Source organism: Poecilia mexicana, unplaced genomic scaffold, assembly GCF_051168715.1.
Source record: "Poecilia mexicana isolate PSO_F unplaced genomic scaffold, ASM5116871v1 scaffold_1, whole genome shotgun sequence".
NCBI lineage: Eukaryota > Metazoa > Chordata > Actinopteri > Cyprinodontiformes > Poeciliidae > Poecilia > Poecilia mexicana.
This window is the reverse complement of record NW_028263370.1, coordinates 4,604,997-4,629,243: the sequence shown is the minus strand read 5'-3', so window position 1 is coordinate 4,629,243 and position 24,247 is coordinate 4,604,997. Positions and strand designations below refer to the sequence as shown.

Below are 24,247 nucleotides of genomic sequence, written 5' to 3'. Positions count from 1 at the left end.
CCCCCACACAGAAAGCATTTAAAACTTTTTCTCCTTGAGCCCAGCTTAATTTCTGAGTATTTTTCGGAGAAGCTGACCTGTGTGGCTCCGCCGTTCGGCGGGAGAATCTGGGCTCCCGGAACGGAAACGGATGAGTGTCCATCCGTTTCCTGCAGGCTAAACTCGAGGAGACCTGCTGATTTTCAGTGTGAACTCTGCGGCACCAAAAGGTGATGATAGAAATCATCTAAGCTGGTATTTATAACCCCGATATAAACTGGGTCGTCTGACAGGTCCAACATGCGAGCTACCTCAGCGGTATGCCGACATCTTTAAGCCCAGAGGCTAATTCTTGCTTCAACGCCTCGATGAAAACTCATAAATCAGGTCAGGACTGTCGGCTAAGGTGCTGCAAATACTGAAGAACAAGCCGCTAGTGATACTGGCAGTATTTAAGATTTTTACTAATGCACTCCCATGAGTATAAACTGACTATTATAATAGGCATTACATTAGTCAAAACCTTTCAGACCAGCAACAAATGTCACCAAATGAATACAGTTAAACCTAAAATTAGTCGTACAATTAGAATATATATATATACTGCTCAAAAAAATAAAGGGAACATTTCACTTTAATTTTGTGTGTGGCTCCAAATCCAGGCCTCCATTGGTTGATAAATTTGATTTCCTTTGATGATTTTTGTGTGATTTTGTTGTCAGCACATTCAACTTTGTACAGAACAAAGTATTCAATGAGAATATTTCATTCATTCAGATCTAGGATGTGTTATTTGAGTGTTCCCTTTATTTTTTTGAGCAGTGTATATTCCATTTAGGCATTAAATTTAATTCTGAATGGATTTAATTCTGAATGGAACTGACATATCTTCCAAAGGACAATAAGACAACATAAGAATATAATTGTAGAAAAATAATGACAAATAGGCATTAGATTAGTCAAACCTTTCAGACACTTGCAGATCAGCCTCTTGCATGTTTCCACACGTGTTTTGACTATTTATCTTCAGTGACGCGCTCCAGGCCATTAAGGCCTCCTCGTCGTCACTCTAACCTTCAGCTTCCTTCATAATTTGTCTTTCACATTCAAGTTGGGACACTGTCTGGAAACATGTTTGTAAAAGTAAAAGACAACTTTAAGCCTAAATTCGACGGGGTTATGGATAACTTGTGGTTCTCTACTAACCATTACAAAAAATATATCAATTGAAAATCATCTTCTATCATCGTCAGCAAAAATATGTTCACCTCTTGGAAAACAAAAATATGAAAACTGACAAATTTTTTTAAAGGGAATTAAGAATTAAGATGCTGACAGGCAGTCTCTCAAATCCACCTCTTATTCACATTTAGACTTAAACAGGCATTTTTCTTTGGACATTATCGTCGTTCACACAAAGCCATGTTGTCTTTTCTATGTGTAGTCAATGAACATTCCCTATTGGATAAGGCTCTCCCATTGTCAATGTACAAGGTATAAACAAAAGGGGAACCAGTGACTATTACAAACGTTTAAGTGTGAAATTATGCCACAACAATAAATATCATGGTGTTTAATAGATCTTTACCAGGGGTAAAGATCTATTAAATCGGTATGTTTCAGACAGCACAGTTAGGTCATGGACTCTGCTACTTCAAGACGTAGTTTGTCTCTTTGAGTGACTCAGTAGTCGCTGCCACCAGCTGACAAGAGCCTTATGCCATATCAGCAGCACGCTGGAAGATAAACACCGCTTATGACGTCCATGTGGGTGGTCAAAGGTTGTCTCTTGGGTTTCTGGCAATAACAGGAAGTTAATCCGAGCTCTCCGGTTGACACAGTTGAAGTCGTTTCCCGCAGTTTGGTGTAATAAACGTGGACGCACTCACTGATCCTGTGAAAGAAAAGGAAACCAGATGAAGAAGCGTCACACACACGTCACAGACACAGCAGAGGAACGCATCCGGTAATGATTTTGAAGCACTAAAAAGGGGAGGAAAAGTTCTGATTATAAATCAAGTGTTTTATTGGCTAAAGCGACAAAAATGAAGATTAGGACTGACATTGATATTTCTTTTCTAGATTATATTTTTGCATTCACAAAGTTATTTGGGGGAGAAAAAAAAAACCTAAAGGCTTCACACAGAAACTTTGCTTCCAGAAGAATCAGTGTTTGAAAAGGATTGCTTTTTGGTCATAAAAATATTAACTTGACTTGTAAAATCTGCTTTGCACAGATTTGCTTTTGTTTCATAATCTTGGTTCCAAGCTTGTCTACAATATGTTTTATTCATTTTTATTTACATGCAGTTAATTCAAAATAGTACCTATATTTTCCACATTAGTACTTTCTGCATTTAATAAATGACATATTTGTCATTCAGTTATTAAATTCAATTATAGTGAATTCATTTAATATATTCACTTCCACTTTTAAATCTAAATAGCCATGTATATTTTTATTTGCTCACATTTGATTGCATTGTGGCACTTCAGACACTCTTTTGCATTCAGTTCAATGTGAAAACAAACGTATACTGTTGTGAAGTTACTTGCGTTTCAACAGTTTAACCTCTTGCCCTAAAAACAGAATCACACTATTAATAGCAACATCTGATCATTTAGATAAAAAGAGCAACATATTTCACACTGAAATCTTACATAAGATACAGATGCCAGAACCCAAAATAGATTTCTGCGGCTGTTGGATTTCAACTGATCCCTTAGATTTCTCCTTTTTTTTTTTTTTTTTCAGTTGATAAAGTGATGACACATTTCCTTGCAGCTTTGCCTAAGTCTGGAACTGAGAGAGAGAGAGAGGGAGAAAAAATAAAGATGGAAAGTGTAAAATTTCTAAATCTCTAACCACGCGAAGCCGTAGCTTTGACATGCATGAAGAAGGCCAAGCATGTAAATGCAGAGATTAAACAACGGTGCATTTATTTCCTCTTCATGAGATCACATCATATCCATGTGCAGTGGGGCCTCAAATCCCCTACAGCGGCTCGGCTGCAAATTGAAAAGTGCACAAACTTATCCCGGGTTTTCTGCGTTGCGCATGAGTATCGACGCCAGGGGAGATTAATTGCTGTCGCAGTGCGTCGCTTGATTTCCCCTTCGATACCTCCAAAGTGCCTCAGAGTGGGGCGCATCAAACTCTGGGCTCGTGAAAGACACAGACTTCATTTGTATTTTAGGGGCAACTTCTGCTCAAAGCTGATAAGAGTAGAATTTTCCTCTTAACACGTTGCCCCTTAGGATTAGTCTTTGTAATCTGCTATTCACTGATCCTCGAAATCATACTGTCTGCTCTAAAATCAGCTTACAGTGACAGTAGATGTTGACTGAGTGGTTTTATCATTGTGGTCGTGCGTCTTTACATCTGCGGTGATGAATGATGGGGTTGTACGGGGAAGAAGGTGGGGGGCGATTGTTTGGGGATAGCTGTTGCCTCCAATCTGCACAGAGGACATGTCACCTACTGTTGTGACAGCACGCTATATGCATCTCTTTATTTTGCTCACGCAATCCTTCGCATTTCCACTAATACCCGACAGAGTAAAGCCGTTTCTCACACATATCCTGACAGATGCCTGGCATTTGATTATTTACGGCAGAAAAACGTCAGCAGAGCTCCCCTGTCACTTGTGGGTTTTCTTTTTTTTTTTTTGCTTTTTCTGTTGCATGCACGTTTGTAAAGTGGAGTCAGAGCTGAAATCAGATATTCACAGTATAAAAAGACATTCTTTTCTCCCTCTATGAGATCAAATCAAACGAAACATTTCTTGTTTTAGGTTTGCCTCCCAAATCTGACGGGGCAGATTTGCCAATTTTTCCAAAAAAAAAAAAAAAAACTCTGCCCACATTTCACCAACCTAGTGGATAATCTGGTCATGACATTGAAAGATGTGAACACAGCTTTCAGTTTTTACCAATCAATTTGGCCAAATATCTCAATCTGTGTGTCCTCTGACCATGACTTTTCTCCACAAGGCATTTTAGTTTTTCTGGTGTCGATGTATATTTGGGATCATTCTGTCCAAGCTGTGACCCAAAGTGTGACCTCGGATGAAAGGAAAATGGTTCAGGATATAAGGGGACAATCCAGAAACTCTCACCAATATAACGTGCAGGATGCAAAGTTTCAGCAGACAAATTTAACATTGGAAGGAGTGAAGGTAAGCTTTCAAATCTAAGGATTTGAGGAAAAGCAGCAAACACAATTGTATATATTTTTTTCTAAACTCTTTGGAATAGTTGCATTTTCAGTCCAGTTTGTGGGGTGGGGGGCAGAGAGGATGGTTTGAATGCATCAATACATGCTCAAATTTTATTGTCGAGTTGAACGGAAACGTCTGATCAGCACTGTAGCTTTCTAGTGCTGTGAGGGAAAAACGCAAAAATTGCGAAGGCCTGTGAAGAATCCTGAAAGGATTTCAGTCAGCCAGCTCTCAGTCTTTATAGTTTCATTACAAAGACGCCTTGGGCGGTCACTGGGTGCAAAATACCAGATGGTCAGCGGGTCGGGATGAAACTATGGAAACGTCTTACACAATCAGTCAAAATCAGATGAATGGTCGTCATTGGACGCAGTCAGCTGGGCTCCTGGGATTGACTTCCATTACTGGGAACACGGATCCTCATCACGCAGGGATGGAAATTCCTTGGAAACAGTCAGAGGTATAATCCCCGAAGAGCCTCCCACATCTGACAGGACAGATTCTGAACAAACCCTGGGTGTCAACTCATCAGGCAAACAAACGGGTTTTTTCGGCGAGCATTGGATATTCTGCTATAATTTATTTTTCTGAAAAAAATTCTACACATTTAATCTCAAGCTATGGACAAAGCAGATGCATACATGTACAGGCATAATTTTAACAGCAGCTTTAACCCCCGTCTGATGCAGCAAATACACAGAGAACAAATTAGTCTAATCACTCTACATGTCAAAGGTAAGAACAGGTATAATACAGATGTGGAATTAGCAAAAATGTTTCACAGAGTCTCGTTTCCGTACAGAGAAGAACCATTCCTCATAAATAAGTTGAAAATAACTCGACACGTAATATTCGCAGGAATTCGCAGTCAGCGACCCTTTTCTGTTGCTCCTCTTATTAAAAGTAACAAGTCTAGACAGAGACACACAGACATTAAAAGGGTTGGCTTCTTTGAAAAAAAAAAAATGATAATAATAAAGAAACATAGGAAATGTTAATGGATCCTGGTAGCTGATGGTCATATTCCTTTTTTTTATTATTTTGTGCCTTAACAAGATGTCTATGCAGAGCTGGAAACAGCCAGTTTCTTTAAATGGTCCATGAAGACCTGCAGGCTGACATCATCAGTCAGGATTGGCGCTCCCGTCTCCTACAGATACAGAAAAACAAAACATAATTAACATTCACTATTGATTTACAAATATATTTTTTCATAACATAACTGATCCAATGATATGCTTGCAGCACTCAGAGCTCAATCTGTCGATAATCCTACACTGTGCGTTTTCGGCAGTTTCAGCAACTTACTTCCTCTTCATGCAGGAAGTAAGGAGTTTAATGCCGATTATAGATTTTAATCTTCCAAGTCTCAAATAAAAGGTTAGATAATCCAAGACCTGTGTTGGAGACTTCTGAAGTAGTAGGCCTGCATTTTAGACAGGAAATCTGGGGGATTTTTGGTTGATTTGTTTCATTTAAGTCTTGCAGAAGATTTCATCTGCGACTGCAGCGGCTCTGCAGGACGGTGGAATAATCTCAATCCGGACTACGGCACCGCACAATGGTGTCCGTGATTTAAATGCATTTTAATGAGGATTTTATATGGGAAAAGAAACCCCATGCAGATGAAGAAGCTGTCAACAGGGCAACTACAAATCTGCCCTCTATGGAAAAGTGGCAGAAAAAGAAAACCTACAGTTTAAGTACTATGAATGAGAAAGCGTGTACCTGTCCCCAGGCATAGAGGTTGTTGTGCGTTTGCGACGGGTTGACTTTGGACAGCAGGAATCGCGCCTGTGAGCCTCCGTGTTCAGTGTCGATGTAGCGAGGCATGGGGAAGCGTGTCTGCAGGATCTCCTGAGCGTCATCCAGAGGAGCCTGAAGCAGCTGCTTGAAGTTCTCATACTCTGGCATTTCCTGGTAGCCTGCCTTTCTCCACTGAGCAATAGTCTGAAATCACATTGGAAAGGAAAATGAATCAGATATGCTTTAATTTATCCAGATTTACAATAAATAAATAAATAAATAAAAAATTCTGAATGAAGCACTCTGATGCAGACAAACTAGATTTCTGCTGCGTCCTGCCTCACCTCTCCGTGGTAGATAACCAGCTGGAAGAAGGTGTCCATCAGCAGGATTCGATCCGGCAGGATGCTGCTGCTGTCCAGGAGCACAGGCTGAGAAAAAAAACAAACCAAACTGAGCTTTACAACGCTTGGCCGTGAAGACACTTTGACGCCAGCTGAACAGACGGTATGAAACGGATGACAGCATGAAGGGAGTGAGGCTGACCTCTGGTGGCCCGTGGAAGGAGTAGGAGTAGAGGATGGGCTGGATCATAATCAGGGACTGGGTCAGGTCCTGCCTGACAAAGTGGTGCCTGTAGTAGGACGACTCATCGGGGCTGTTGTTGAACACCTGGAGGAACGGTGACCTCCGGAGGTGGAACATGAACTGTAAGAGCAACAAGGGAGGAAAAAAACGTGAGTGAGTGAAATATTACCGTAAAATAACCTTTAATAAAAGAATGCATTTTATTTAAAAATTCATAAATACTAATTGAAGGCCTTTTACATTGTTTTCTAAATATAGGGATAGTCAACAGGGTTTCTGCAGGCTTCACATTTAAGACGTGAAAAAGCTAGGATATATAAAATATTAAAAAAAAGAATCTATGAGATTAAATAGTTCTGCCAAGACCTGGAAACGGCATTAAAAGCCAAAGTTACTTTAGTGAATTTAAGAATGAAGGACTCTCTGGTCTTATCTGAAGAATCTGTTTTTGTGTTATATGAAGTTCAGTAATTAGTTCTTAGTATCTTAATTTAACGTTCGCACTGATTAGTTGGCCATATTAGTTTTGAGACGAGGCTAAAGCAAAGTTCTGTAGCCATTAACAGAAATGCTTTTTATTAACCTTGAACCTGTTGTCATGTTTATTTTGATTAGTTGTTTACAGACAGGTCAAGGGTTTTTTGTTTTTTTTTGCCAAAGAAATGCGAGGAAACTGGAGGCATTTCGAATCAGAGTCAAAGAAAGAAAAAATCAATCTTTTATATCACGTAGTAACTCTGGCCACAATAATCTTCCTTTTGCAATACATGTTTCACACAGAAAGATCGTGACTAGTGCACCTTATCCTCCCTCTGTCTAAACAGACGCCCAAAGCAAACCTGACGCTGGTCTAAAGGTTCATAAAATGGTGCTTGCGTAAACCTCTATAAGGCTTTGGTGAGTTCAGTTGTTTAAAAGTAGCTAACAGACTGTTTAATGTCTTGATCCCTCTCAGACCAGCTGCTAGCTAAATGAGTGACACCAAGGACGTCATCAGAGTATGACCTTTTTTGTGAAAATGATGAACAGTGGCTTCATCATTTTCACAGTGATGAAGCTGCAGTTTTGTGTTGCATTTCCACTGTGTGGCAGGTTTACCTGTGGGTAGAGGGACAGGGACTCAGACAGTCTGAAGGACGTTGGATCATCCTTGTTGAACTGGCCAAACTTCTGACACTGAAAACAAGGCAGGAAGCAAAGCGTTTAATTATGGATCGCATCATGTGATTTGTAATAAATTATTTCTAACATCACTTTCACTCCTCTAAAGTCAAAAAGACTTGTCTGGTAAAATCCACATTTTCAGAGGTGTTTTTTTTTTCCCTACTTAATTGAAATATTTCACATAAACAATATTCCAAAAACAAAAAGAAAATCAAAGTGTTCCTGAATTTGTTTCCAACTCACCAGGCGGATAAGCTGCCTGTCGAGCCACCTGAGAACGTCTGGGCCCTCCTCTGACTCGGCCCTGAAGACGCCCAGGCGAGCCATGAGCACGGCGGCCGCCTCTTGGTCGAACGAGGACTCGATGTGCTGAATCTGAGACTGGGCGTCCGCCCAACTGCAACAGTTCACGAAGAAAGAAAAAGAGGGAGGATCCGTGGTAGAGGAAGAATGCAGGACAAAAAAGAAAAGGACAGGTGAGTGTGGGCGCGACGTGATGACGCACATAGTTTACATGTTTTCACGGACGAACTAAACAGCAAGCATGCAAAACATCTCTAGTGAGGACTACCTTCATTCTAATGTGCATTCCTTTATTTAATTAATTCCTTGTTAACATTTTTTCCAGTGAGAGAAACTGGTTTGTCAGGAACATACCAAACTGAGAATAAAGTCCAGATTTAGGACAGAACTTGAACAGCAAAATAAGAGTCTTACTTCCTGGCGATGGTGGTGACCCGTATCCTCCTCTGCGTGTTGGAGTGCTGGTACTGGGTTACGAACTGGATCGCCCCTCGACCGCCCTGTGGCACCGGTGCATTGTGCTACACAAACACAGAACACAATCAGTCCTCTTGTGCACGAGTCGTTTCACAGCAAGGAAAACAACAAGCCACTGTCTGCAAACTTAAACAAGAAAAGCCATTATCCTGGATCACAGATGCTCTCTTATTTTCAAGTGACTGCTATGCACTCCCATCCAGGAAAGCTAAAAAGCTAAAACAAACAAAATATATATATATTTTTTTTACCTGATTCACAACTTCAAAGTAAACACCCAAAGTGGTGGAGGGGTCGAGACTGCACAGCTTCCACTGGTTTGTGCCTCCAATGCCCATCTCCTGGTAAACAGAAAACACGCTGTGGTGAATTCCAGCACACGGAGAGTCTCAGATTCCCTACGCCGAGGCTAAGGAATCCGAGTCCCACAGTTCAATCTGGGGCGGCGACTCACATTCTCCGAAACAGAAGGACCCTTTGAGTGCAGTGAAACACACGGCCCGATGGCCCCGCAGACCTTCAGCTCTCTGGATGTCTACAGAGACGAACAACAGGACAGATTTCAACGTCTGGAACATGAAATTGTACGAGTAATATCTGTTGGATTTTAAGTGAACCGATTTACCTTGACCTCCAGGTTTCCTCCGAACGCCATCCGGAAATCTCCGTTGTAGTCTTTGCTGAAGACTCTCTGGAAGGTTTGCTTAAACAGGGACGTATTGAAGGAGTCCCCCATCACAATGTGACCCCTGAAATACATAAAAACTGGTTACAAAAAATTCTACTAAATCATTGATGGAAAATTATTTACTTGTTGCAGATTTCTTTTTGCTGTTTAGTCATTTTGGCTTTAAATTTGTCATTTTTGTGATGCCCATCTTTCCTTCTTACTATATCTCTGATTAATGTCAGGTAGCGTGGATGTGTGTTATTTTAACAGCAACACATCAACAAAGGAAACTGAACTATAATGGGGAAAAAAAGGACTGACCAAACTAATCCTGGACCCTCAAACGAAACCACACAGTCAGTTCAGACGTACCCCGTGAGATTAGATAAGCACTTCATCTCCAGAAGGCCCGTCTGGTCCAGAGCGCACGCGTAGATGTCGATACTGTGTCCGTTCACAGCCGAGCGGTTGGCCAAAGCTTCATAGTACTGTGGGAACAAAGAGACATAAGATAAGTAAATAAATAATCATTTTAATTCGCTGTTCCTGAACATATCAGAGGTTTCCTAAATGCATCACCTTGGTTGCTTTCTTCAGATGCCGTGCGTTGTCTTTCTGGATGTCGTGCCAGGAGCGGATGGGGGTTTTCAGTTCGTCTCCCACCACCATGCCGGGTCCCTGGGTGGGCGGCCCCCCGATGAACAGCATCACACGAGCCCCGGTGTTTGGGAAAGCCCCCTGAGAGAAAGACAAAGAAGCAGTTGGGCTTCACTTGAGTTGCATTTCATCTCAGGTTTTACAAACACAAAATTAAACAATTTTTCTTTTTCAGCCTTGTTTTTTTTTTTTTTTTTTACTTATGTGTTTGCTATTTAGCAAAAAACTCAAAACTTTCCACTGAAAGAGCCGTGTCTAATGGAGAGAGTTGTCAGGAATAAGATATGCACGCCACATAAAAACTCCACATAAAATCTTAGGGTGTGAATCTACATTAGCAAAGACCGAACTTGACAACCATCAGACAAATCCAAAGTGCAAAGTCCGGGGACGTCCACAGCATTATGAAACGTTTGGAAAAGAGCCATGTAGACACAAATATAGCAACAAGAACCTACTTTGATAAAAACTAAATTACATGGTGATTCAATTACAGAAAGACATTCAGTCCTTAGTTACACAAAACATTTACATGGTGTTCTGTGGCTCTGCTTTGTACAGACAGCTTAGTTCTCTAGTCTGATCAGAGCATCTAAAATGATTAAAAGCACCAAAATTCTCCCACTGGGTGGGGAAAGGTGCAGTGGGGTGAACAATCTCTTGTACTAGTAGTTACATAACAGCACAGATTATTACAAGGAGAAAAAGAGAGGATAATATCGGTGGAGGGAAAGGGCAAAACGCTGAGAGGGAGCAGCCAACGAGCTGCAATGCAAACATGCTGCTGCTGCTGCAGAGAGTAAATATGCAGGAAGACGTGATGTGGCTTTCTCAGAGAGGCTCACTGCGCACCATGCCTAAAGCATCGACATTCGTGGAACCCGTTATTGTACTATAGTGGTTTGGGTTTTTTTTTTTACCTCAAGGAGGCCGACAGCAACAGACAGCGCGACGCCGGTGGAACGCAGCGGCCGTTTCCCCTGAGGGACGGGCCAGGGGTCCCTCTGGAGTTCTCCCAGCAAGTCGGTCAGGTTCATGTCGACTCGGTGGACTGGCTGCAGGAACCTAGACGGGAAAAAGAAAAGGCTCTTAGAACCAAATCAAAACAACAAACAGCCAGGTGTGGTAGAAGGCAGCTGACATTGATTAATAACAGAGAACCGGTGTTGTCCTTCGTACCTGCATGAGGCAGCAGCCTCCTGAGGAGCCACGGGGCGACCTTGCTGTCCCGGTGCTGCTGGCTTCGTCAGCCCAAGCATCTCCTGAAATTAAAACCGCACATTACCAAACCAATCTGAGAGATCATGTCAGGATGAATGGCTGCTCTTTTAGAGAAAAATAGATACATCCTCTGTTCGTTAAAGTATTCTGAACCTACCTGGATCTGTTTAGAGGAGAGGTCTTTGGTGCCCCTAAAGACGTAGCTCTTGGCAATTCCCTCGCATGTCAGCTCATGCACCTGGACCATGCGGCCGAAAGTGATGAGGCCCACCAGGGCATTTGGGGGCAGCAGACTAAGGGACATCTGGAGGGACTCCTTCAGGGCCTGGAGGTCCTCTTCTTCCAAGCATGTGTCCACGACATACAGAAAGATGAGCGGGGCCGTGGGTCCGCGCTGTGAGGGAGACGGAAAGTAGGAAGGTTAAACACCAGTCTGACTAAAGAGGACGTAAACAGAACAAGAAGTAACACCACTTACATTCTACAGTATACCATAACACAGTAAATGTGATGAAACCTCTGTCAATAATTCATGATTACAGTTTAATTCATGATGTTGCAGCCAGCTATTAAAGTATTGGATTCTCATTCCACCTAGCGATGCGTCAGAACAAAGATGTCCTGGAGTGAAAGACCAAACCCAAGTGACTTTTATGCATCGCCATTATCTCTCTTTTGCACGGCAGGCCTGCAGAACTGGGCGAGGTCAGAGTGCATAACACGTATTAAGAATTTACCTGAACTATGTACTCGATGGTGGAGAACTGTGGCATGAGCTCGGCTGGCTGGTTCACCTCTGATATGCCTGCGTAGGAGGGAGGGAACTGCAAACACACAAAGAGGCAGAAATAGTCAGCTTGACCAGCCTAATGCAGGAATGTGGAAAAGTGACATTAAGCTACAGAGCTCATGCATGCCGTGACACAAGGTCGGCGTATCAAATAAAAAGCATCAGAGCTGAAATATGTTGCACATGTTTGGTACTCACAGGGTTCCTCTGGAAACAGAAGTTGCATGCCCAAATTTTGGCTCTGAAGTCAACTTGACTGCAAGAGAAAAATAAATTGTTTCTGTAGTCTTGTGACAAAATGTGGCTGTCCATGAAAGAAACAAGACGAGAGTTGAGATTTTTACACGTCACACCTGGTATTTATACAATGTGAGCTGAGAATTTGGAAATTAAAATACTTTTCCCCCTTTTAAATTCACTACACGAATAAAAGTGGATAACAAGCAGATCTGCCACCGGGCTTAAACAATTTCAAACAACCAACTTGCCAAATTAAAAGACAACATTCCTCTAGATTAATGTGATTAATAACATTTTGTACCAAATATTATGAAAAAAACTCTAATTTTATCTTACTTATCCATCTACTTTTGTTTTCCTTACAGATTTCTTCTTGTTAGTTTCTTTGGTGCCAAACATTGTCAGCATTTGTAAAGTGCTATCCTCATTGTGCATGCAAACAGCTCTATAAATAAAGCCCGGCTGACAACATATACATAAAGCATGCCTGTAGTAGGAATAAACAGACTACAAAACTGCACTGATTTGAAACTGATTTGCGTGAAACTTACCACAGCGGGTTGAGGACAGCTTTGCAGTTGGCCCGGCTGCACATGACCGGCTCGTACTGGACGGGCGGCAGGTTGGGCCGCTCTTTGAGAGGCGTGAAGAGGCAGGAGACAGGGACCACCAGCCTGGTGGCCTCCAGACGACTGGAGGGCCAGAGGTTCCAGCTGAATCGCACCCCATCTCTATCCTCGTTTTGTTGAATGAACTCCTGGTAGGTCGACATCTCTGAGCTACAGCAGAAAAAAAGATGTCGAATTACGCCAAGCCGAACAGATCAGTCCAGCAAAAAGAGCCTAGTACGCTCCAAGTATCTCAGGTCGGTCAAAAACTCCGTTGCTGCAAACGTGGTTCTGTGTGACCAACTCCAGTGAAGGTCTGCTTTAAATACAGGTGAGCTGTCCCCGTCTGGGGCTAAAATAAGACACGGAACTTCGAAAGTGTGACGCACAAAGCGCCTTTGGTGAACCTGCTTGACTGGTTTTGATGACGGGGAGAGAGAAGAGAGCAGAAGAATCCCAGCGTAAATGAACAGGCGTGTCCAAACTTTTGATTACCATTTGTATACGCTTTGCTTTTGTTGGTACGCGGTAGCGAAATATGAGTGACGCCTTTAGCAAAGCATCCCTTGGTTACAGATGGATATCCTCCCTCAGAGTTACTAGAGGTCAAATTCTTCCTTTGCAGGGAAAGATTAGAAACGTAATCAGGAAGGACTAAAAACAGATTAAGAGCAAAAGATATTTTCTTTGATATGCTAAAAATATTGTGACTGTACAAACAAAAAAAAAGCAATGAACAACAGAATACAAACGTGTTTTCATTTAGCATTTGCCTGAGTGTTTAAATGTCTAATAATACAAACAACATCTAATAGCATTAAATTAGTGTTCATGAAAACGTGAGCTTGGTAATTAATGTCTCACACCAGACATTTTTCAAACAAATAAGACAATTTACTCGTGTGACTCAGATTTGTATTCAATTGAAGGTATTGTACTTGTAACAGTTGCATATTTTACACTACATTAAACATAGTAGATACAAAACCGTTAGTCAAAGTTTCTAAAGAGGGCGAATACAAAAAAGAAACATTTTAAGATTGTTTTTTCCAAAAACATTTATTACATCATGGTAATAAATGTTTTGCTCAGATAAATATACTGAACCACCTTCACGTAGTGAGCCCAATATTAGTCACTCACTTTGTATTGCAGGTCTGCCTTCTGCCTGGGTTTTTATTTTGGTGATCCCCAACGGCCCCTCAGTTAGCCCTCTTTAAAAACTTCCTGGATACAGCCCTGCTCAGCAGCCATTTAATACCCAACATTAATACCTTTGGATGTTTTGGATATGACAAAGCGGGTCTAAGGATTAAACAAAGTGGGTCCGACGCACATTAATAAATATCGCTCTTAATTACTTTTGTTTGTTCTGCCACAGAAAACTTTCTCCATAGCAGAGGTCCAACATCAGCAGAGGTCCAACATGTGCAACATCAGCATAATGTGACAGTTTCTTTCACAGTAAATGCAACATATTTGACAGACTGAACAGAAACATATCTGCAAGATTAGAGGAGAAGCACCTCGGTCAAAATGCCCAACCATTTTTGTCAGACTAAATAAATTTACGTCAGTAATGTCTGACATGCTTTCACCAACATAAATTAAATTAACTTTTAATTTCTGTTACCTCTTGGTTTTATTTTTTTGTTTTTGACTTTAATGAACTTTTTTTCCACCCCATCATGTTATTTTTGCAGTTATTCATCCATTTCCTTCTATTTTAATTCAGAATGTTAATCAAACTACAACTACAGGTGCATAACGGTACTCTTTCCTTCGAAATAAGTTTTTCTCCATTCTTCAGTAATTTCCCCATGGACTAATAATAGTTTCCTTCTCACCATCTGATATTTGATCAGGCGGTTTACATTGGACTTCTTTCGATAAAGTAGGACTTTGTCAGACTCCCTAACTCATCTGTCATATTTGCGCATGTCTATGTTTGTTGGATCTTTTGTCTTTTAATTGCCTGACTATTACTAAAAAGAAAAAGCACGGGAGTGTATGGATAAATCAAAATCACATAGTTTTAAAAGATTTAAAGTAAGATTGTAAAACTTAATACTGTTTTTATTGTTTTATTTGGAATATGTTAAAGAAATTGAGACAAAACACCACCAATAATAATTTCTTTTCTTTACGTAGCGAAATGATTGTGGCACTGTGATAACATCAGAAACTTTGTTCTGTGAAATCCTAGATTACACGTCAGCTGGGCAAAAGCTGTAGATGGCATCTTTTTGCAATTTGTTCCATCCGTTCAAAAGTTCAGAGTCCACACATAACTATTCAAATACAAAGAAAAAAAACCCCCAGAAAAAGACAATTTGATTTCGGTAACATTAAGAAACATGAGATGTGTCTGGCATATGCATTGATTAAAACTATTGAACTCTCCATAAACACCCTATTTTAATTTTTTGTAGGAACTTTTCTCTAGTGTTCAATGGACTAAGGAACTATACATTAAAATTATTCTCGATTTGTCAGTAAACATAAATGTTTGTCAAAACAATCAAAACTGAAAGCAACATTAAAGTCGTGGATTAAAGATTTTGTTTCTTAAATGATGATTTTCACTAACAGGTGAAAGAGGTGTCCCTGGTGTAACTATTCATACATGGTGTAAATATTGAAATGACACCAAATCAGTAAACCGAACTAGTAGCCACGTATCATTATTAATGAAGACACGAGTTACATAGTCAGATATGCCAAAACTACCATGTATCTACCAACACAAAATACATTGAATAAAACTACTAATATTCGGAATGTACTGTCCACATTTAGCTAAACAGTGTATTTTTAATCACGGTTTTACATTCAAACCTCGTCCTCGCTGCTATAAAACTCAAACATCTTACACAGCAGGACAAATATGCTAACTGAATGTAGCATTTCCCCCACTTCCTGTCACTTAAATGGAAGCTAAAAAATGGACGACTTACTCCATATCGAAATTAAGCGGAGCTCCTACCTTTATATATCAAGTTAACTTCAGGGCAAGACAGCGAAGACACAGAATGCTGTATTGAAGACAACTTAGAGCATCTGGAGGTGGAAACAGACGGAAGAAGTGGACAGAAAGACGTCGGCGGTGGGATCACTCCCTGTCAACCCGGCTTCTGCACTTTACTAGAATGACGTGTTACTCCGAATTCGACATTCTTCTATTGGTTCTTTTTCTGTGACGTCGAGTCAGCGTAGCATGCGGAAGTGGGGTACTCTGGGAAATGAAGTCTATTGTGTTTTTGAACGTTTGCATCTTCTCTTGAAGACAGCGGCAAACAGGAAGCAAAGTCACATTCTGTTCTGTGAAATTTGAAGAATATAATGTTGCGTATCCATATAGCCGTAAAACTATTATGTATAAAGCCTTCAGTGTTTTTGTCATTAAAGGCATTAATTATTAATGCCTTTATGTATATATAGTAGCGAAATTTTGACCTATTAAACATGATACATAATTGTCATGCACTCAACTTGACTGGAGCGTCAGAGTGATTACAACATCAGTATTGGTGAAAAGGTGAAAAGAGTTGAGTCTTTCTCACTAATAGGTTAATATCTAAACATGACAGACCATAAACTCTGTTTTTCTTCTTACATAGTACAGCTGCTTTGAAACCGTTGCCTCTGCATTTTTTTCATTAAGACTTTTTCTACCAAACTTTAGAGATCAAACTTCTTTCCTTCTTTTGTAAAACATAAATACAGTTTTAGGTATGCTAATCAAAAATAAACTTAATCTCTGTAAAGCCATTGATTTCAGGGAGAGAGTAATGTTTAGTCAGTTTGATAATTCCCTGATGTTGGATTGAGACTGTTCTGTTATGAATGGTGAACAGATACAGTGACTTATAAAAATATCCACAACCCCTTTTCATTTTTTATCGTAATCCAGCCTAAAACATCAATGATATTTATTGTTTTTATGTTATGGACTAACACATATAGAAACTGTGAAGTGGAAGGAAAATGATACATGACTTTCAAGTGTTTTGTGGATAAATATAACTGTATAAGACTAAAAGTGGTCAATGGTGCCACCAAGAGGCGTATAGTAACACTGAATATATTTCCAAATTTTACTGATTTTGGTACGTTACATTGTTGTGCTGTATTCTATATGTTTAAATTGAGGAATAGCACTGAAAGATAGAACCTTTTTCTTCCAAGCAAAACATTTTCAAGGAAACATTTTTTTTTTTTTGTGGTCTGATGCGCATGTGTCAATCTCGAGGTATGGGAACCAAGTCCATAGTGCGGGGTAATATAAGCCACCCTTCTAGGCTGAAGACTGAACAATACTGGAAAGGTATTTGGAAGAAAGAGGCATCACATAGCAATGATGCACAGTGGCTAATGCAAACCACACTAATCTCCCTGAACAAAGTCAGGTGAACATCACTATGGCAGATATCCTCTCAAGTATGAAGAACTGGGCAGCTCTAAAGCCAGATATGATCCACGCTTATTGGCTAATGACGGTCCAGAGCCTGTCATTAGGCTCTGGACTTCTCTCCAGAGCCTAATGACACAAATGAACAAACTGCTGCAAAATGGTACCCACTCTGAATGGCTGACCAAGGGCTGAATAGCCCTGATAATGAAAGTCATCCAGAAGGGAATAATCCCATCCAACTATTGGCCAAAAACCTGTAAGGTATAGTGGCTAAGATAAGGCACATGGCTCAATACATGACAGAGGCACAGAAAGGCATTGGTAAAAATACTAAACACCAACTGTCGGTTCACAGAACAGTAGCCAGACAAACAAACCTGCCTGGATCGATTACAAGAAAGTCAACAACTCAATGCCACACACGCCAATCCTGGAATGCCGTAAGCTGCATAAGATCAACAAAACTCAGCCTTGGTTGCAAACTCCATGAATTGTGGAAACTGGCCCTTCATGGGGCCAATTTCAAGTCAATTGTGCAAATCTCTATCAAATGGCTAATACAAACCACAGGAAATGCTCTGTTCTCACTAATGATGGATTTAAAATCGAAAGGTTACATGGAAAAGTCATATTCAAATTTGCACAATAAACTCGATAGATATTATTTGGATAAATATTTATTTTGCCTGATTTTGTTATGTTGTTATGATGGTATATATGGATTATTTTAATTCTATTCTTTAAAGAACTAACATTTTCACATTTCTTTGTACTTTTCTCCATCTGATGTAATTTTTTTAAACTTTAAATGGTTGAAGTTTGGATCAGTTAGTGAGTATTCAAACAAAATACTTTTTTACTCTTACTTGAGTAATTTCTTGCATGGCTACTTTTTCTTTCTTGAATAAAATTATGTTGAAGTATCACCACTCTTACTTGAGTGCAGTTTTTGGGTACTCCACTCACCTTCGAGCTTTATGTTTTATAAAGTAGCTTCTCAAGTAAAAAAATAAAAAATAAATAAAGTAGCACACCCTTTAATTTAAGACAACTGACATTTTTATTTTTAAATGATTTAATATAACACCTAACAGGTATATTGTTCATATTTGAATAGGACTGCTCCATGTAGCCTTTTGATACGAAACCCATCACTAGGTGGCGCCGTAGGAAAGCTGTGTTTTCACAGAGTCGCAAACCTCTGGGGGGGATGAGAGAGCTTCAGGAGGGAAAGGCAGAGAGGAGGAGAGAAGGAGAGAGCTTTTTCCTCTCTCTGTCTCTGCTTTGCACAGATGACTCCCTCCTCTGCCTCTGACCGCTTTCACATCCAGGTAAACCTTCTTCCACTTTCATCCCCTTCCGGACCGGGATCACGCCGTGCATCCGCTGCATAGAGTCGGATGATGCAGCGATAAGGAGTCCACAGCATCCTCTCCGCCGTGCTGCACTCAGCCCGGCATCGTCAGCTGTTGCTCTATGAGAGAGTGGGAGAGTGGAGGGCAGCACAGAGGCCGAACTATGCCGCTGATTACCAAACGGTAACCCGCTTCCTCAACCGCTGCAGGTCGGATTGGATGCGAGCGGAGCTGCTTGACGAACCCGCGAGTGTTTTCTGCCCTTTGTCGGTGCCGGAGGAGCTGTGCCAATGGAGAAGGCAACTCCGCCGCTCCAGCCCCAGCCCCAGCCCCAGCTCCAGCTGTCCATAGCGAAGAGTGAAAGTCCGGCCGAAGACATCTCAGGTCTGACGGACGAGGAGCTGCTCAGGTGGACCAAAGAGGAGCTGGTGCGCCGGCTGAGGCGGTCTGAGGCCGATAAGATGAGCGTGATTTTGGACCACGGGAATCTCATCCGAGAGGTCAACCGCAGCCTCCAGCTGCACCTAAACGAGATTAGGGGGCTGAAGGTGAGGAGGAAGAGGAGGAGGGTGGAGGGCCGCGCATTTGCAAAGGATGAGATCATAGGTTTGAGGCGCACCTGAGAGCGCGCATAACGTGAGGAATATTCAGCTCTTTATCAAGCAATCAGCAACCATGATGCCAGATAAGATAACACTGAAAGTTCGCTGTCTCGTTCCGTGGGCCTGCGTTGTGGATGTGCATGCCCACGCTAAACTTGCAGGCTTAGGAAGTCCAATCAGATTCGGTTTCATAGCCTATAGGTTGAGTTACTGTGCTTTTGAGCAGAATCAGTGACATTATGGGCTTGGCACCCAGAGCTGTCTCTCTCCTGAAATTCCTGCACATCCAGTGCATTTGAAAAAGTATTCACATGAACCGGACTTTTCCGTTTTTTGTCACGTCACAACGGAAGACTTCAATGTGCTTGACTGGGATTTTATGTGACATATGAACTAAAAAGTTCTAATTTTTAGGTTGAAATTACACGGTGGAGTCAAATTTCAAAAGATCTGAAAAGTGTGGTGTGCAATTAAATTAAATTCTCCTGACATAATTAGATGGCGCTCAGATTAGATGAACTGTGTCTTGCCACTTAAATGGATTTGGACTTTTACTGGGACATTTAAGACTTGAATAGGTTTTGATCTAAACCATTGGATCGTAGCTTTGGTGGATGTTTATGGTTGTTTTGCTGGAAATCTACCACATTCTCAAAACTTTGGCAGCCTCTAACAGGGTTTCTTCTAGCAATGTTCTGTAATTAGCTCCCTCCATCTTCTGACTTGCTGGAGATGGTGTGGTCTGGGGGATGTAAAGTATTAGTTTTCTGCCACACATAGTATTTTGCTTATAAGCAAAAGGGTAACTTTAGCTTCATCTGACGAGATTACTTTCTTACATATGTTTGCTGTGTGTGTGTAGGCATGGCTTGTGGCAAAATGCAATTGCTTTTTGTTTGTAACTGTACCTCAAAGGCCAAATTTGTAGAGTGCACAGATGGTTCCGCTCGAGCTGTAGATCATTACAACTCCTCCAGAGGTACCACAGGCCTCTTTTCTCCTTCTCTGAATACTTTCCTTCTCTGTCAGTTTAGGTGTGTGACTACATATCGGTATTGTTTCTAGTCGTGTTTCAATCTTCAGGTGATGAATTAACCTGTACTTTTGATTTTATTTGGGATATCAGCGTAAACGGAATAGCGGGTGTCACACCCTTCAGCTTTTTACTTGGGGGCGGGGGGGGGGATGTTTTTACACAAGATGTTTTTTATTTTTTTTTATTTTATTTGGTTATTTTTTGTTAGCATAAACCACAACAACCACGCTCTGAAATGAGTGATTGTTGTAGCCTATAACCAGAAGATGTGAATACCTTCGCAAAAACGCTGCAGATTTACACAAGATGTAATGAACCTGAAGATTCACCAAGCCTTTCTCACTAACACTAATCTTAGTCACTACCTCTTCTAATAAGGGTAATGTGGCACTATGTCCACAGTGTTTACAATTAAAGTTGAGACTTGCCTGAGGTAGCCTCAGCAGCACACAGGGATCGTTTGCCTCTCCCAGGGACCTTGTCACCTCTGCCCATCCAAGCGGCCTAATTACACTGGAAAGAGCTGGAGGCTCTGACAGGAGGAGAGGGAGAGGGAGGATCTAGGTGAGAGTTAAATTGTCACAGGCGGAGGGGAGGGAGGTCTTTTGGAGGTGACAAAGGAGTGCTCTAATGTTGCTTTTAATGCAAAATGTTCTGTGCGGTGTCGTTTCTGCTCCTGAACCCGGCCTTCCTCGTTGTATGTATCTCACTGACTGCATGCAGTTACTGTTTATTCAAGGGGAAATCAGAGAGGATTAAGGTTTCATTTCATTACGATTGCACGCGGTGACGGGGTGATATCTAAAAGAGTGGGGAATATAAATCAAATCATGTAATGGATGCAGCTTTTTTAGCGTGATGAATAGGAGATTCACCACTTGAAATTGGACGATTTTTCTCTCGATCGTTTCTGAGCGGTGATTGGCAGGTCAAGCACTAATTAATGAAAAACAGACTCGACTTTTGTTTTTTTTCTAAATCATTAAATGCATAAAGGCTATGAACTTCCATTTTTTGTTCTCTGAAGGCATCGGCCAACAGCTTTGTATTCTGGTGCACATCCTTTGGGTCTGAGGATAATCCTGTAATTCCTTTATTTGCTGCTGGATTCAAAATTAACTCAACCAATGAAGCCTGCTGCACATTGTTCCACCCACCCCCCACTTTCATGCTATGGTGCTTAAAATAATAATAATAAAAAAAAACATCAGTCAGGAAAAGTCTGCTCAGAGTATCTCTACTGTTAGCCAATTTTTAAGCTTTTTTTTTAGGTTATGAAATTAAAAATAAGCATTTTCATAATTAATGGAGATATTGGATTTAAATAATTAAGGTTCAAAAACAATTTAAAAGTAACTTGGTGCAACTTTGTGATTTATTCTAAAGCATGTGGCTTATTGACGTGCTTTGCTTCCTGATGATTTACAAATCATTAACAAGAAATCAGGCTGCTCAAGTTTTTACTCCACTGAGACGCATGCATGAAATATGATGCATTTGATCTATGTTAAATCAATAATTCTCTCTTGATTGGCTCTGATCAGAGATCAGATTTGATTTTTTTTTGTATAGCCTTTTGATGCAATCCATCAAATTTTCCTCTAATTTTACTCTGCAAATGCATCAACAAGCACCATGCTGTTTCTTTGAACGTAAAAATCCCCCTGAGGAATATATGTCAGAGAAAGGTTAGAGAAAAATGCTTTGAAGCATAGATAGTAATGAATAAAAAGCACAGATCTTGTATTTTCCTGTGGATTCAAAGTCACTACCACTATCAACAAACTTGCAGCACAATGTTTTTTCTATACATTATGACCCACAGAAGAAAATGGAATCAGTAAAATACTAAATCAGAAAGTCATATCTTGAAGAAAACCAGACTTTGTTTAGAATACTGCTTTTACTTGATCTATAAGCTAAGCTCATGCAACTTAAAAAAAATAGTCATGGAAAGGTTTTAAAGTCTTAAATAAAACTTAAGCTGCGATTCATTCAAGAATAGGATTTACTGATTGATTTACTGACTGTTTACCGTAAAGAGACTTCTCTGAAACTTGAAATACTGACTGAGCTGCATGGAGGAAATATTGTATAATCAATATATACTGTTGATCAAACAGCTAGCAATCCGACTCATCTGATTTTCTTTAAATAAAATCTGATCGTTATCGGCAGATTAATTACTGGAAAACGTAACCTTTGATTTTTATTATTAAATGCTCCCATCATTTTTTTTTTGTCTTGTAAGTGGATCAACAAACTGCACGTACTTTGAAAAATCAGATGGGACATACTGTATCTTTGATATTCATATTCTATTGTATTCAAAACTATCAGAGACTCTGCTGCATTTTCTTCTCTAGTTGTATTTCTCAAAGTCAAAGAGAATCAGAAATCGATATAAAACCTGACTAGAATAAAATAATAGCAAGAATGCACTGGTAGCCATTTAAAATGTTAATTATATTCCGACTGCAGTCAAGTTTCCCATATTTCTTTTTTTCTGCATGTTTTTCTTCTCCTTTCACCAGGACATCAACCAGAAGCTGCAAGAGGACAATCGTGAGCTGCGGGACTTGTGCTGTTTCTTAGATGATGACCGTCAGAAAGGGAAGCGCGTGTCCAGGGAGTGGCAGCGTCTCGGACGGTACAGCGCCAGCATCATGCGCAAGGAAGTGACCCTGTACCTGCAGAAGCTCAAGGAGCTGGAGGTCAGACAGGAGGAGGTGATCCGGGAGAATCTGGAGCTGAAGGAGCTCTGCCTGTTGCTGGATGACGAGAAGGGAGTTTCGGGTGGAGGAGGGGGTGTGGTAGGGGGAGGCGGAGGCGGAGGGGGCGTGGGGATGGGAGGATGCCGCAACTCAATAGACAGCCAGAACAGCCTGCTGCTGGTGCCAGGCCAGGGGCTTCTCATGAGGGACGTGGGAGATGGGAGCAGCACCTCGAGTGCAGGCAGCGCCGACAGCTCGGACCACCCTCACCACAAGCAGACTCACCTCTCTGCAGGTGTGGGCAGCATTGGGAGCAGCGGGGAGAAAGGCAGCCCTGAACTTTTGCACAAACCCAGGTGTAGCAGCATCAGCGGGATAGGTGGAGCGGACAGGGAGGTGTCCAGCCCAGAGCTCCCGGCTGGGCGGCACCGGAGCACGAGCCTGGAGTATCCGTACACCCTGCCCCAGCTCTGCCGGCCCCGTTGTGGCTCCATATCCGTGCCCGACCACAGCCGGGTCATGCGGGGCCTGAGCCCGGAGAAGTACGGGCGCAACATAGGCCACCGGAGCCCGGAGCAGCACCCCAAGCACCACAGCTCGGATCTCCTACTGGGCCAAAGGCAGCACTTCCTGGGCCAGGGAGGCAGCGGGGAGCTCTATCAGAAGTACAAGCGGAGCAGTATTAGCACCACAGGCTGCGGGAGTCCCGAGCCCCGGCATGCACATTTGGGGGTCGGCGAGCACCACGAAAAGGGCTGCATGATCCACGGCGGCAGCCCTGAAACTCACAGGCATCAGTACAGTGTGAGCCCGGACCACGCAAAGTTTGGCAGTCCCGTGAGGGAGGGGCAGAGGAGGCCAGCTGGTGACGAGCTGTCACCGCACCACCGGAGCATCTACAACGGCATGAACGGTAGGTGTGTGTCTGCATCCACCGCTCCAGTTCTCTGTTGGTGTTCTACAGGTACATCTCTCCAAATTGGGATATCATACACACATATTTGAGCATTTTCATTATATAATTAGGGATGGGCATTTATCATATCGCTCATCATTTATCGTGATACATTTCTTATCATTTATCGTCATGATAAATTTCAAATTTTGACATTTAAAGATCCCCCAGACTGTCCATGTTGTTGGAATGTTATTTTTTTACTCTTTTGTCCACTTTTTGTTCAATCAAACCACCAATAAATACATGTATATTTGAAAATATGATTCAATGCAGTGACTGTGTGCATTTCTATATTAAAAAACAAAACAAAAACTTCTCATTATGGAATATTGTATTTTCAGAGAAGCAGACTTTTGGATTTACAATAGCTGTAAGCCATAATCAAAACAAACAGAAATAAAGACTTAAACTATGCCATGCTGAGTGTAATAAGTCAATATAATTGGAGTTCCACTGTTTAGATTCAATAATTAAGATACATTTTCATAATTTTTCCAATTTATTC

The 24,247-nt window shown here is 41.3% G+C and overlaps 2 protein-coding genes across 2 annotated transcripts; one reads left to right on the top strand and one right to left on the bottom strand.

Annotated features, from left to right (window-relative positions):
• Positions 1 to 4,287: 4,287 nt before the first annotated feature.
• On the bottom strand, positions 4,288 to 15,813 carry sec23b (SEC23 homolog B, coat complex II component). Its single transcript, XM_014978333.2, has 19 exons — positions 15,650 to 15,813; positions 12,607 to 12,834; positions 12,014 to 12,071; positions 11,763 to 11,849; positions 11,183 to 11,419; positions 10,984 to 11,066; positions 10,725 to 10,869; positions 9,727 to 9,885; positions 9,520 to 9,635; positions 9,103 to 9,226; positions 8,932 to 9,012; positions 8,729 to 8,818; positions 8,415 to 8,521; positions 7,941 to 8,094; positions 7,632 to 7,709; positions 6,492 to 6,653; positions 6,290 to 6,376; positions 5,928 to 6,149; positions 4,288 to 5,349 (listed from the first exon to the last, which is right to left on the bottom strand). The coding sequence occupies exons 2-19, from the start codon at positions 12,825 to 12,827 to the stop codon at positions 5,260 to 5,262; spliced, it is 2,301 nt and encodes a 766-aa protein (XP_014833819.1). The 5' UTR covers positions 12,828 to 12,834; positions 15,650 to 15,813; the 3' UTR covers positions 4,288 to 5,259.
• A 2,475-nt stretch (positions 15,814 to 18,288) lies between these two features.
• On the top strand, positions 18,289 to 23,811 carry ccdc85al (coiled-coil domain containing 85A, like). Its single transcript, XM_088011848.1, has 2 exons — positions 18,289 to 18,980; positions 22,605 to 23,811. Exons 1-2 carry the CDS (start codon positions 18,723 to 18,725, stop codon positions 23,787 to 23,789), a joined length of 1,443 nt encoding a protein of 480 aa, XP_087867974.1. The 5' UTR covers positions 18,289 to 18,722; the 3' UTR covers positions 23,790 to 23,811.
• Positions 23,812 to 24,247: the final 436 nt, after the last annotated feature.

What these genes read in the sequence shown, in the direction of transcription:
- ccdc85al (XM_088011848.1), top strand. Translation starts at nt 18,723, where the DNA reads ATGGAGAAGGCAACTCCGCCGCTCCAGCCCCAGCCCCAGCCCCAGCTC. An exon ending in ACGAGATTAGGGGGCTGAAG is followed by an intron (nt 18,981 to 22,604) that starts GTGAGGAGGAAG and finishes TCCTTTCACCAG; the next exon opens with GACATCAACCAGAAGCTGCA.
- sec23b (XM_014978333.2), bottom strand. Translation starts at nt 12,827, where the DNA reads ATGTCGACCTACCAGGAGTTCATTCAACAAAACGAGGATAGAGATGGG. An exon ending in TCTCCTCTAAACAGATCCAG is followed by an intron (nt 11,067 to 11,182) that starts GTAGGTTCAGAA and finishes TTTTAATTTCAG; the next exon opens with GAGATGCTTGGGCTGACGAA. An exon ending in TGGTTATCTACCACGGAGAG is followed by an intron (nt 6,150 to 6,289) that starts GTGAGGCAGGAC and finishes ATGTGATTTCAG; the next exon opens with ACTATTGCTCAGTGGAGAAA.